The sequence below is a fragment of the Gigantopelta aegis genome, chromosome 6 (genome assembly GCF_016097555.1).
Source record: "Gigantopelta aegis isolate Gae_Host chromosome 6, Gae_host_genome, whole genome shotgun sequence".
NCBI classification, from domain to species: Eukaryota; Metazoa; Mollusca; class Gastropoda; order Neomphalida; family Peltospiridae; genus Gigantopelta; species Gigantopelta aegis.
The window spans coordinates 8,243,708-8,259,126 of NC_054704.1; the positions used below are offsets into that span (position 1 = coordinate 8,243,708).

Here is a 15,419-nt window from a genome sequence, read left to right on the forward strand (position 1 = left end):
AGTTAACAACTTATGGGTTGCAGTTCAAAACTGGATATTGACTCAGACTGGTATTATAATTAATTTCAATAAAGATAATGTTATCTTTGGTATTATTAATAACGAAAAATCTAACTTCCTTAACTGGTTAATTATTAACATAAAATATTATGTTTATGGAACTAAGATACAAAAAAAATAATTAGAAATCAACGTTGTTAAAAATCTGTTGAAGCAAAAGTTTGAAATAGAAAGATTTATTTTATATAAAAATTGCAAATACGAAATGTTTAATAAACAATGGGCTCCATGGGCTAATTTATTTAACGATAACGATTAAATGAAATATATGATGTTAGCTTAAGTTTGTTCTTGTCTATGGCTTGTTTGGAGATAGCGGAAAATAAGCAAAAATAAACATACACCTCACGTATAACCTTATCTCGTCTTCTACCTCTTTCTCCTCTTTCTTATCCTCTCTCTTCTCTTTATAATATCCCAGATTAAACCAATTACATGTATGTATATTTACTACTCTTGTACCCACTTACATTGATGCCTTTTTGCATATATGTATGTGTATGTATGTGTGAATCTATGTATGTACATATGTGTATGTATCGGAGGACATCCGGGTACGTGTGTACGTATTTGTTTGTGTATGGATATATGTGTTGTATATTTATTATATGTACAGCAGTGATTTGGGGCTCCCATCCCTAACACTGCTATATTTGTGATCTGGGACAAGAAAAAAAAGAAGAAAAAAAAAAACCAAAAGCAGTGAAACATTACCTTAGACGAAGTCTCTGGAGCTGCCTGTTAAGGGTATTTTAACAACGCGAAATTAAAAGATTCATACAATAAAATTAACTTTAGTGGAATGTGTTTTTTACTTTTAACAATTAGAATTATAGTTATATACTCACGCGGATTTCCAGTGATATTTAATTCTCCACATGTATCAGTATTTAAAATTTAATAAAATATGCCTCCCCTTTCCCCTAAAAAACCCCAACAAAACCCCTAACTCACATACTGACATAGACCTTTATCACAGCTCTATTTTCCCCTTATCGTTTCATTAAAAAAAGACAGTCGTACAACTACTAATCAATGTTACATGTCTATCCACAAATTATTTATTTATGTATTTATTTATTTATTTATTTATTTATTTATTTATTTTATTTTATTTTATTTTATTTTATTTTATTTTATTTTATTTTATTTTATTTTATTTTATTTTCACTATCATTTATTCAACTTCACTTGAAATAATATCTGATATTTACGAAGTTTTAAAACTTAGCTTGGTTCAGAAGCCGAGTAAACGCGGCTCAAAGTTGAAGAATTTAGAAGATGACATCTTCTTCTTTACATGAAGATCAGTTTGAAGTAAACATATATTTGTATGTACAATAGTGTTTGGTTACTATTTTGTATTTTGTACCTGAGAACATTGGTCGAGATTGTCAGCGATACCATCAGCACTTTAATACACATTTACAAGTATAGGGAGTAGTCCTATATATCGATATGGTATGCAAGTATGGCACGTTTTTATAACGTACATGGTTATACAGAACATAAAGTGCAGCAACTTTTCCAGAGTGGTAGACCCATGCAACCCGATACGATCCTAATTTGATGTTTGGTCTAACTTATGAATAGTATATATAACTTCAGGCCCGTAACCAGCATGATTAGCGGGGTGTGTGTCGAAATTTTATGTAAACGGAACTCGTCAAACGCGAGCGCCGAAGGCGCGGAGCAGTTATATATATATAGAACCGCATGGGCGGATCCAGGAAATATTTTTAGGGGGGGACCAAAAAAGAAGGGCACATTGACTCGTCAAAAGGGCACCTTACTACAAGTTTTGATATTTACAATTAATATGAATTCCTACAGTTCTACGTCATAATATACTAGCAATAATGAAGTAAATTGGCGTCACTCGCGTTAGAACCTCAATGGGGCCCCATTGAGACTCAATAACACAGACACATAAATTATTATCTGCAAGCTTGCGCATGTACACGAAAATCTTGATTTCATTTATCTACAATATAATTATTGTTTACTTAAAAAAAAAAAAAATTCTACAAACAAAAAGGGCACTTGGACATTTTGAGGGCACTTGAACAATTTTTTGGGGGGACGCGTCCCCCTGGTCCCCCCCCCCCCTTGGATCCGCCCATGGAACCCCTTGCCAAACAATGAGATGACGCCGGTTACATTCGAGAATAATACACGAACTTTTGTTGTGAAATATACGTTAACAAGTTGCATTAAGTTGTGGTATGCATGTAAAATGGCCAGGTCAGAGAGCCACAACAAGAAACCGTTTGTTTTCAGTCGTACTAATGTATTTATAATAAATGATCAGTGCCGTAGCTAGCCCCAGAAAAAAATCCGGAAAGCATTATAGAAACTTAAAGAAAATTCTCTTCTTAACCGTTTAAGGAGTTTTAGACTATTAACTACTCAGTTGCCCCCCCCACCCAAACAAAAACTCCTAGCTACGGCCCTGATGATACATGGCATACTTCTCACATCCCACAAACAGGATAGCATACACGACGTCCTTTGATGGGTCATTGGTTGGGACGGGAAGTAATCAAACGGGCCCACTGAGAAGGATCGAACTTTCAGCAAATGGAACCGCAGACAGACGTTCGTGTTACGTTTCCCGGGCATTTGGGGACAAGGACTTTTATATGTAAAATCCGATTTTGTTTTTCATTTGAGCGGAACTCTCAATCGTCCCTGGCTACGGGCCTGACATGGTACTTAATATGTCTGCTTCAAACATTCAAATGAAGTACCTTATGACTGCGCTTAATAAACCCTCATGTTTTGCACTTTAAAAATTTAGATATGCTTATGGACGGAATACACACATAGATACACACACACATACATATATATATATATTCCATCCCCCTCTATCGCTCCCTTCTCCTCCCCGTCTGTAGTCGTCTGGTATCATACGGAAATAGCCGATAATTTCCGAACCGCCAAACTGTTATTATTATAGACTGGTATCTTTTCAATATTAGCTGCAACAGTAATGCGTCTTGAACCTGTCTACTATACAACGTTTGTTTATACTTTTATTTCCATCATGGCAACCAAAGATAGTAAAGCGAAAAAGGTGAAAGAATCGGACAAAAAGGCTATTAAGAAGTTAGAAGAGGCATTGCTACTTGAAGAAGGAAAAGACGATAGCAGCCAGGATGGAAGTAGCAGGAATGCCACTACAGGCGATGTGGATGAGAACAACCAGACGAGTCCAGACGAGAGAATGGTGGTGAAAGACCCGACCCCCGAACCAGTTTATGATGAACCGACCTTGGCGGAAATAATCATCGAATGGTTTGTCTACTCATTAAAACATAATTTATCTATGCATGCTAACGATTCTTCTGGGTTTTTATGTTGGTTAATGGTAGCTTCAGCTTGGGAAAGACTTCCAAACGTTCCAGCATGCTTGCTAATACTTAATATTACCGTCCGTTGACCTGTTTCGGTGAGGGGCCTGTTTCGGTGGTTGCGTCGTTTGTGCGCAATATTAGCCTATGTACATTTGAATGTTTTTGACATCGTTGACGTTTTCATAGCGAAAGTAAACATATGTCTGTCATATTCACCGAAAACTTAAAAATAAAGTTAAAACGAGCTTAGAAAGCAAGATTGAACTTTACCCACGGATAAACACAGCACATTTCTTAAAGGAATGCTTAAGCAAGGCTTTTGGACTGGTGTGCATATTCAACGATATATAATGCACATTATTGCTTAATATCAATAAGTATAATCTGATATTTAATTAATAAAACTGTTAAATGTGACGGCGATTATATATAACAGGTGCAGCCATTTTGTACCATCCTAGTGAATACACCCTCAGGTGAGCCGGTGATTACGTAATACTTAACATATCATGTCAGGAATTAGTCGTAGAACTGAAGAAAGTACCTGATTTTTGCAGATGCATCACAATGTTCTATACTCATATCCATCCCAGTAAGCCAGCAATAAGTATATATTTTTTTCAATACAAAATAAACCACAATTGTCAAAGTGTCAAAATAACTACTATGTTTTGTCCATACATTAGTCCACATACTGAAATGATAATCAGTGTTTTCTTAGTTAATTGATCTTTTCTTTCCGTGGCCTGTGCATGTAGTTCCTGATTGGCAGGTGTATATTTGGACGGCCGGCCAGCAATCGAGGTGTCTAGACAAAAAAAATGTGTGCCTATTTTATTAAGATCACAGGGTATTGTGGGATAATCTGCCATCCCTAAAATAATAATGGACATTATCAGCCGTCCTGCTTTATTACTGTTAATCATTCTGTAAAACCATTGATTAAGTAGACTTTCCCATCTAAAATCACAAAACTGATCAATTAAGTAGTCCCAAAGAAAAGAAAATTAGCACATGGGTGGTCGTTTTTGCTCCAACGTACCCTACCAATAGGCCTACCCGGTAATAATATGCATTTTTGTCTGTGGCTTTTTAAGAGAGAAAAATACTATAACTCCATTTCGTTCTATTGATGCAAATTGAAATATATAGCTACTAAAAGGCAAAAGTTATTGTGACATGGATTGTTTGGAGTAATAAAAATTTTATTTGTGAATGGATTTATGGATGTAAACCAGAGAAAATGTGCATGAAACAGCTCGAAGAAATGCAACCAAGCAGTTGTTGCAGCAATTGCATGCTTTGTGCAAGAAACATGGAATATTTGGGAGAAATCCTGTCCAGTGTTCACAGTAAAAGGCCAGACATTCAATCGCAAATCATTGCCACTCTGTGCAGCCTTCAGAAGTCCAGAAGTCAGAAAAACACCATTAGTGAACTGTTTGATGTAATTTCATCTTGCCACGCCTCAGTGAAAATGACAGATGGCGAGTCATAGGGATGCTTGAATCTGGGACCTTGCAGCATGACGTCACATGTCAATTCAACGTCCACAGAAACACCATATGGCACTTATGGCAACAATATAAACAAAACAACCAGGTCAGGGACTGTCCCCATAGCGGCTGACCACCCGTGACAACCCCTCTGCAGGAACTCCTGCTGATCCTTCCTCAGATCTAGAATGGCATTCCCAGGAACTTTCTCCAGTGTTTAGGGGCCTCAATGAGACAATGGTGCCAGGCCTCTATCAATGCTCAAGGTGGACACACTCGCTACTGACTGTGTGAACTTTGCTCTGGACACCCTCTAGTGATGTGTCTCATTTGCATATGGCAGGTGCATCCTTTTCATGGAATATTGCTCGTTTCCATACCTTTGGACATTTCACTTTCCATGTGATAACGTTTCATATATGGCAGTAACATTTGCCTTTTAGTATATTTAGTTAAATAGTTTATTATACTATCAAGTCATTTATTTTGTTTACAAGTCAGGCATAAATAAAGTTTGTTTTGTTTAACGACACCACTAGAGCACATTGATTTATTAATCATTGGCTATTAGAAGGAAGGAAATGGTTTATTTAACAATGCACTTAACACATTTTATTTATGGTTATATGGTGTCAGACATAGGGAGGAAACCCGCTGTCGCCACTTCATGGGCTACTCTTTTTGATTAGCAGCAAGGGATCTTTTATATACCATACACCATAGAAAGGATAGCACATACCACAGCCTTTGATGTACCAGTTGTGGTGCACTGGCTAGAGCGAGAAGTAGTCCAATGGGCCCACTGATGGGGATCAATCCCAAACCGACTGCGCATCAAGCAAGTGCTTTACCACTGGGCTACGTCTCACCCCCGGCTATTAGATGTCAAACATATGGTCATTTTTGATACAGTCATAGAGAGGAAATATGCACTGGCTGTGACGAGAAATAGTCCAATGGGCCCACCGATGGGGATCGAACCCAAACTGACTATGCATCAAGCGAGCGTTTTACCCATTGGCTACGTCCCGTCCCTTTGGGAGAATAAAATGCACTATCAGATAGTACCAAATAATCATAATTATTAATGTATTATAGGTAGTCCAATTTTAGGACCACCTCAATATTAAGACCAGTTTTAATAACATACACAAGTAGTTGTAATAACAGAGTTTCACAGTAATATTAATAAATAAAATGACTCACCAAAGTAGTAACATCCATTGTTAATGATATTGTGACAGTTGTCATATACTGTATATATTTTATTCTAATATACGTATTTGTGTTTGCTGAGCGCTATATTGTTTTTCATATTTTAGCTTTGAAGGTGAAAAGGTTCGTGGTCTCTTTCAAGGAGAAGGAGAGGCTGTCTTTTCTGGAGGAAATGTTTACAAGGTATTATATGTTACACAGTTACCAGGTCCATTAAAAATCATTTTCAGCTTGAGGATGCTTAAATTAATATTGAAAAGGCTGTATGTAGTACTAAACCAAATAACTTCTGGCTGGGTCAAAGTTCGAGGTGCATCCAACTTTTGATAGAGAAGTGAACACCACAAGTCCTGTGATTGGTTATAAATGTGAGTGTGTTGGTTGTAAAAAAATTTACTTTCATCTGGGCTAAAATTGTATGCAATTTTATTTCATCTAGTACCACTGTGTCAAATAGCCTTGTGCTTGGAACATGTATGAGGTACCTGTAAAATAAAGTACTCAAATTTTGTGCAGAACTAGGGTAGTCATAGACCTACCCGTTATCTCAGAAATGAGCAGCTTGACACCCACTTTTTTGTGATTCACTTTAAGGGTGAGGGGTGGTAGTATTTATATCCGTGGCGTTTATGTCGATTGATACGTTGCAGGTAGGAGTTTTAGCCACATATGTTACTATTGTCTATGGGATTTGATTTGGTAGTAAGCTACAGTACATATATTGGCACCAGGTACATGATCCTCTGTAATGTTTTTAAAACCTACATTGTAAATGACTTTAAGAGCATTCGGTGACAATTTAAGTTAACATATTATTTTAATATTGCTCCATCAGCCACTCCCAGTTGACAGTCAAGATGTGCACTGAGAACTAATCATCATGTGGTCTAGAAGTCTTCCACTGTCAGCTGTCGATTGCACAATATTGCTTCTTAATGGACAACAAATAGAGAAAGATTATATTTTAGGTACTGGTATTTTCTATACAAGTGCAGTATTCAAGCAGATATACTGCTTTAGCATGTAACATGTTCAGAAGAAAACAATATGCATTGTGTATTTTATTGGTGTCAGTTTTTTTTGTCTTTTTTTTTTTGTCTTTTGAGATGTTGATAATTAGAGTAGACATAACTTCTCTTTAGGTCTTTTGATAGTCAATTACTTATCTTGTTTTCTTCCTTTGTTTTGTGTAGGGTCAGTTTTTGGAGGGCCTCATGCACGGGAAAGGTGTCTACATCTGGAAAGATGGAGTTGTGTATGAGGTAACAAAACTCTTATCTGTCACGTACGTGCATGCAGTTTTAAATTGAACCAGTCTTTTTAAGCACTGTTTTGAGACAGAGATTTTAAGAACTATGTTGATATTTTACACTTGTAGTTTTAAACAGAGATATTACTTTTGTTAAGAACTATTTTAGATGCAATTCAGATGATAATACTCCAAACACTGGGCTCCAAAACAAAACTGCATGGTGTTACAGTGGATCCCCTCCCACTGTGGTGTTATGGGAAATGAAAAAGCTGACAGGCTCTCCAAGCTGGGCAGCAAACAGGAGCAAACTGCCCACCAGATGTCATATGGTGAAGTTAAGACCCTTCTAAAAAACCACTTCAAGAACATGTGGAGGCAGCATCTGCAGATAGGGCCTGAAGGGAATGGCATCTACCAGCTGAACAGGTCACAACAGGTTACCATCTTCAGGCTGAGAACAGGACATTGTCAGCTCCTCTCGCATCTCTTCAGGCTGAAAATCTCTCACACGGACGAGTGCCCATGTGGCCCACAGACACCAGCCCACATTCTCCAATCATGTCCCACCTTCGACACTCTGTGACAGCAAATGTGGCCCAGTGCAGTGGACCTAAGGGAGAAGCTGTGGGGACCGGCAACGTTGCTAAGGCGGACTTCGTCCACAATACCGGACTACCCATCTAACATGGCCAGGATCGCAGAAGAAGAAGATGATAATGAGCAGAATGTTGAAGTTGTTTCTGTACCTTTTTATGGGTGATTATAAGATTTGGACAAAAACGTTAACCTTATTGGTTTACCAAACCCAGTACAGTGAAAACCCTCAGTCACAATCTAAGATGGCATCAAAACTGTACATGTTGACTGAGAGCATTCTGCTAAAAGGGACTATACTGAGTTTGCTGCCATTATAAGATGCTTCCAAATAACAGAACCTTTTTAATGACATTTTAATGACATTTTCATGTTTAGAACCACAGTGAGATTCTCAGCGTCCAAATGTTTGTAGTAGCTTAAACTACTTTTTAGTTCCTAAAATATATTTGTTCATATGTACAAAAAACCCAAATACATTACATGTGTACTAGTAGTCATTAAGAAGGCTCTACTAGTCGAGAACATGTTATTGTAGGAGTAAAGTTAGGATAATCCCTTTAATACATGTTTATTCTTTATTAAATGTTGTGACAATGGTTAGTTGGCCTCTTATGTGGAGGTTTAATAGAGCTTGTTACTTAATATATATGGCTGCTAAATAGAGGTGGTTGCTTAAAGCCGCACACCCTAGTTCCATCCAGCGAAAATAAATTATAATTTGGTTAATCTACAAACCTGTAACACACTTAGATCACGTTTCTATCAAATGGAGTGAAAAAGCAGGTTTTATATCGATAAATACCATGGGAATCCCCATGTCCCAATTGCTTGAAATAATTTTGAAAGTTAGTATTCTGATGTCACCGGTAGATGTCGCTTGAAGCAGAACAATGCCTATGTCACGACAAATTTCACAGACTTGGGGTGCGTTTCTTTCACCTCTCCTGGACATGTTCCAACTGTTCTGTCCTGGTTGTATCCCCTCTCCAGATATCGTAAGACTTAGCAAAATTATTGGTTTTAAGGGTTTGTAACGTTTTGTATTGAGACACTTACTTGTCTGAACTTTATTGTTACTGAAAATGTTCACGAACTGTGAAGAAAAATCTCACAAATGAACAACAACAAATTGGATGTTGATTGCACGAACCGTGCACGAGAAAACAAACCGAACCAAAATGATAACGGTCACGTGATATACCAACGTCTGTGACATGGAAATGGAAATATCCCCTCTAAAAATAGATTAGACCTTGTCTGCTCAACGGTTTTTTCTCAGACGTGCGTGCGATTTATGAAATATGAAAAATGCATTTTGTGGTATTACAAAAACCAGGATTACCAAAAAACACTTCAGGTGAATGGAAATGTATATTCTAAATAATAAACGGTAAGTAAAGTGTAATTTTATTTGTGAAAAAATGGGTTTAATAGCGAAAAACAACGCCGTAATGGTTAACAACTAGCCGTAACTAGGGTGTGTCCCTTTAATAGATATGGCTGCTAAATAGAGGATGTTACTTAATAGATATGGCTGCTAAATAGAGGTGGTTGCTTAAAAGAGATGGCTGCTAAATAGAGGTGGTTTCCTAATAGAAATGCATGACTGCGAAATAGAGGTGATTTGCAGTAGTGGCTTCTTAATAGAGGTGGTTGCTAAAAGAGGTGACTGCTAAATAGAGGTGGCTGGTTGCCACATAATAGAGGTGACTGCTTGAGTAGGTTTGACTTTCTAATGACCTGTCCACTCATGTGACATACCACAGTGACAGGTCATGTAACAGGTGTTGTGTTCCTGTTGCTTACCATAGTTCTATTAAACACGCAAGCAAAAGGATACATTCTTTTTCGTGTATTTCACATCTTAGCAGTGACATGAGACCTTTAAGGGTTTTCTTTGTTTGCCCTAATATAAATCTCATTTCTATACTTTTTAGTTGTGCGTATCTCAAGTCAACTGCCCTATGAATTTAGGTACTGCAAATCATTTATACAAACTGAGCCACTTATAGTTGTAAAATAAAATGTAGGGTATTTTTAACAACCCTACCCCCACAATGTCTGTTCTTGATGTATGACACTGATTTAAAGTAATATATTTGTTTTGGGTGTGATATGATGTGTGTGTGTTTTCAGGGAGATTTCTACAAGAACCAGATCACTGGAAAAGGGATCTACAAATGGCCCGATGGCAGGTGAAACTTAGCAACCCAATCAACAAATTCCACTATCATTTATTCTTCCATTTTTCTACATTTTTCATCTTTCTTCTTCCTCTTCAGTTCTTTTTTCTTTCTTTCTTTTCTCCTCAGATCAAACTTACTTAAGCACAAGTAACAAAATAATTTGGTACATTTAAATCACTAAAAATATATGTGTATTAAAATTTATATATCTGTGAAAATATGTTTATTTATGTATATGTATGAGATATGGATATGTATGTACATGGGTATATTACAAATACTTTGTAAGTCAGTGATTCAAGGCTCACCATCCTTGACTTTGTCACATTGATCTAGGGCAATAAAAGAAAGAAAGTGTTTTAGACTTATTCTTTGACCTATTGAGCCACAAATAACATCCAGTTTTCTCCAGTTTCAAGAACAGTTCATATTAAACTTAGAAAAGATCAGTCACTGTAAATGCAATGTACAGTTTGGTAGGATTTCTTCATTGTTGTATCAACTGTTCTTTGGGGGTAAAAGTCAACAGCTTTGTTATTCATTTATCATTAAGACTTCATGCAATATACATTATTTTTTAGGTTTCACATATATAACAGTTTATTTCACATTACAGTGAATTGTGTATATAACTATGTATCATGAATATACTATAATATTTTTGCAGTTATCAAACACTTTTACATGTAATGCAATAGTAGTTTGTTTTGTTTAACGACACCACTAGAGCACATTGATTTATTAATCATTGGCTATTGGATGTGAAACATATGGTCATTTTGACAGTCATAGAGAGGAAACCGCTACATTTTTGTTTTCACTAGTAACAACCTAGGGATCTTTTATACGCACCATCCTACAGACAGGATAGCACATACCACGGCCTTTGATATACCAGTCATGGTGCACTGGCTGTAACGAGAAATAGCTCAATGGGCCCACCGGTGGGGATCGATCCTAGACCGACCATGCATCAAGCGTGCAATAGTAGTTAATTACATATATATATATATACATGTATAAATACAGTGAAACCTCACAAAACTGGACCCTCTGTAAACTGGAATTCCCACAAACCAGACATTTTTCATGGTCTTTTTTAAAAAATGAGTATAGAACTTAAAGGCATATTGTCACAGACCACTGACCTATTTAATGATCTAACAGAGTATTACCTGAATAAAAATAATTTGATTTGTCCCTAAATGTACTTTATTCAACCATCTTTATAACCACCATACTCCATTTATTAATGATATTTTGTAAAAAAAATTATTGAATTATGGCAATGGTCCATAATTCAAAAACTAAAATTGCCGAGAATGTTGACATGGATTTCACACAATCATGGTTCAGTTATTGTGATGCGATAGCTAGATTTGGTTTCCATCAATTAATGTAATTTTTATTTATCCATTTTTAGAGAAATACGGTCCTTAAATCTGTGACAGTATGCCTTTAACCTCTCTAAACTGTATACCTCTTAAAACCAGACATTTGACTTGGTTCTGAGGGTGTTCAGTTTAGAGGGGTTTCACTGTATATTGTTGATGTTGTTGTCAGATTCATATAACACCCTTCTTTAAAGTTGCATATTTTCAATAGATTAAATGTCTGGCCACTTTGATTGATAATATTTTAAGTGTATGTACGTACATCATGACAAGTTTTGTTTAACTTTTCAGTTCGTATGAAGGTGATGTATTTGATTGATAATATTTTAAGTGTATGTACGTACATCATGACAAGTTTTGTTTAACTTTTCAGTTCGTATGAAGGTGATGTATTTGATTGATAATATTTTAAGTGTATGTACGTACATCATGACAAGTTTTGTTTAACTTTTCAGTTCGTATGAAGGTGATGTATTTGAGGGAAAACGACATGGCTGTGGTATTTTCCGTTGTCCAGGAAACGTCATGAGTTACAATGGTGAATGGTGTCAGGGTAAAAGACATGGAAAGGTATTACATAATAGTACTTAAAAACAATAATTTCTTTGTGTGACTGTTCAGCTGCTTCTGCAGATGAGTAAAAATTTGAAAACTTGTTGTTTGGTATTTTTTGATAGCCATTGGTAATAAGGGTATGATGTTCAAATAGATTGGCTCAAAGATGTATGTTTTGACTGGAATCTCAAGCAATAACAATAAGTAATAACAATGTGAGTTATCTCTTTTTAAAAGCGTCGGAGTGTAAAGAGATTAATGATAATATTTCAAACAATTACAAAGTTGTCAGATTATCATTTCATCATTTCATCACTAAAATAAACAGACAGCATTATCACAAACACTCCGACGCCATATAACCATAAATAAAATGTGTTGAGTGCATCGTTAAATAAAACATTTCGTTCCTTATCATAAACACACTTTGCATTTGATGTAATACACCAAATTTTGACATACCAATTACATTTCAACATACAGGTTCCCAAATATGAGCTACATGGACATTTCAACTGACATCATTAATTGAAGTTTTCAGTGAATTACATGATCCCACATATGTACGTTTTTCACAGATCCAGTATATATCCACACGTTATTACAGAGTAGGGCTGGGAGTCACTTTCAATTTAATAATGTGCACATCATTTGATTGGTGGATCAAAAAAGGTATCCCATGGTGTGGCAGCAGCAGGTTTCTTCTTTAGTTATTTCTGTGGTATTTAATCATATGTGTGATGCCACAAAACCATAATTAAAATCTGTTGAATATGTCATTAATAGAGGATTCGCCCCGAGTATTTTTTAATATGGAAAATATCAACCGAGTCTATGTTAATTGGTATTTGTCGAGGCTCTGCCAAGACAAATACCGATTAACTAGATGAGGTTGATATTTTACATATTAAAAAACATGAGTAGCGAATTCTATTTATTCTATAACTTTTCTAAAATAACATTTTAGTTAATTTTTTTAGTAAATCACAGTACTAAAGTTGCCACCATCGATAATATGACGTCATCACGATTAGCACAGATTAGTTTGACGTCACGCATTTTAAACAAATCTTTGAAAACGTTACGCTCAGGTACACAGGTTTTGTTAGCGTGTAAGCAAATGACCCATCCACAGCAACACATTTGCAAATTTGCATACCATTATTAACCGGGTTAATAAAGTAAATTATCACATGGGTTTATGACATGGATATCATGGGTAAGTTATAGGATACATTTTCATATTTGTATTAAATAATGTTAAAGTGGCACTTCATGGCAATTAAAAAAACTGTAAAAAAATATAAATGTGTAAACTTTGCTTGTATCCCAGGGAAGAATGGACTATGACAGTGAAGGGCGGTCTTACTATGATGGAGACTGGGTGTCAAACATCCGCCATGGCCTGGGAACACGGCAGTACCCGTCCAGCAACATCTACCAGGGCATGTGGTTCAGCAACGTTCGCCATGGCGACGGAACCATGAAGTGGCTCGACAGGAACCAGATATACACCGGGCAGTGGGAGAACGGTATCCAGGTATTTCCACACTTCAACATTTAATTTGTGTTATCTTAAATGGCTCCCAATAATTTTGTTTATGGGTGACACCAATATAACCCACTGTCTATCTCGAGTACGGGGCAACAGGAAATTACCAAAGATGGTAGGCTTCCGTCTGACTACACCACTGGAATGACTCTTTGTACTGTTCACATTAATTATTGAGTGTTGATGTTTTGTTTCCAGCATGGAATGGGCCAGCACATCTGGCTGCTGCAGCGAGTGAAGGATTCGCAGTACGCTATGCGCAACATGTATGACGGGGAGTTCGTCAACGGGCTGCGAAACGGCTTCGGCACGTTCTTATACGCCAACGGGGCGCGGTACAGTGGCTTCTGGAGAAATAACATGAAGCACGGAAAGGTAGGTCACTTTTCTACAGCTTTCTACAGTTCGCTAAAGACACAAGCTATGGCTTTACAACTGGTGTCAGTCTATATATATACTGAGAATTTTTTTTTAGCAATTTGGTAAATATGCTTAAATGAAAAGAAAATTTTGCGACTTTAAATGTAAAATCAGACACTGGATTTAATCAATGCATCATTTGTCCATATAAATGACATGAGATTTTTAATACAAAAATTTTTTGCGTAACTGTCACATCATTGAATATAGCTTGAGGGTCCATGCACAGTGCAATATAGCACCAAGTTGCTAAACATTTTGTTGGTATAAATGTATTATGTATATGAACAGTCGTGGTACATTGTGTATATGGTGATCTGTTTGTTATTTATGCATATAAAGGATTGTTACTTGTAAAGAAACAAAAATAACCTCTGTGACATTCTTTTCTTATACAATGCACCATGTGTCATATCTTAGGGTATTGTTAAAACAAATTTTTGTTTTAAGACGTCAAAAATGGCCACACATCGGGTTTAGCTGTATATTTTATTCCGATCTAACAGGATTTATTATTTACGTTTTGATGTAGTTTCAAATTGGTTATAATAAAAATGCACGGGTACATTATTTGTTAATTAGGTACACTACAGGGGTGGGAAAAAATAAAATTGTCAATCGGTCCCGCTTGATGTCATCATTAACGGAGGGGGGACGGGAAAAAAAAGAAAGAAATAAAAAAAAACTTTTATTTTTATCACATTAGTGAAAAAAAAAACACCCACAAATTGTATATATTTTACATAATGGAATAAATAATATAAAAAAGGAATAAAAGCTATGAATTTAAATCCCATATATGTATAAAAAGTACGAATATTCAGTACTGTGTCCTGAAAATTAATAAAAGATCGCACCGTTGAAGCGTTTGACAACCTGAGCTAGCACATGTTTAGACAAAGAAATTTGACCTCTACTGGCTCTTGAGATAACCAGTACATGTAGCTGTTCTGTTTACTCCCACTTGTTAACAAAAAAGTGGAAACCTTTTGTTAATTTTAAAATCCTTTATAATTATTGGATAGACTACATTGAACAGTCAACAATAATTCATTTATAGATTATTTCAGTATATTTTATGCTATTTCAAGCAGTTTGTATTGCACAAAAGTCTCTTGCTTCGAACTGGGACACTCGGCCCGACAAAGCTCCATACATAGGTGTTGACAGGTGTTGATTGTAACCAGTTGCAAACTCTGGGTCCTTTGTTTTAATTGGAGTGTAATACCTTGATGGCTCTCTCACCAAGAATGGTGTTATTGTTAACGTCTGTTTAATCTCTTGATCGGCTCAGCAACTTTGACAAAATTAATGTCTAGCCTAGTGGCTGTGG

The 15,419-nt window shown here is 36.2% G+C and overlaps 1 protein-coding gene across 2 annotated transcripts in view; it reads left to right on the forward strand.

Annotated features, from left to right (window-relative positions):
• Nucleotides 1-3,075: 3,075 nt before the first annotated feature.
• Nucleotides 3,076-15,419, forward strand: part of LOC121375586 (radial spoke head 10 homolog B-like) — a 34,206-nt gene continuing 21,862 nt past the window's right edge. The window contains exons 1-7 of one of the 2 annotated variants that reach the window (XM_041503112.1): nt 3,076-3,360; nt 6,238-6,313; nt 7,324-7,392; nt 10,116-10,174; nt 12,015-12,129; nt 13,448-13,654; nt 13,865-14,041. In XM_041503112.1, coding sequence (XP_041359046.1) covers nt 3,110-3,360; nt 6,238-6,313; nt 7,324-7,392; nt 10,116-10,174; nt 12,015-12,129; nt 13,448-13,654; nt 13,865-14,041 — 954 coding nt within the window. In that variant the 5' untranslated portion in view covers nt 3,076-3,109. The remainder of the gene's footprint in view (nt 3,361-6,237; nt 6,314-7,323; nt 7,393-10,115; nt 10,175-12,014; nt 12,130-13,447; nt 13,655-13,864; nt 14,042-15,419) is intronic. The other variant, XM_041503114.1, reaches the window with a different exon arrangement.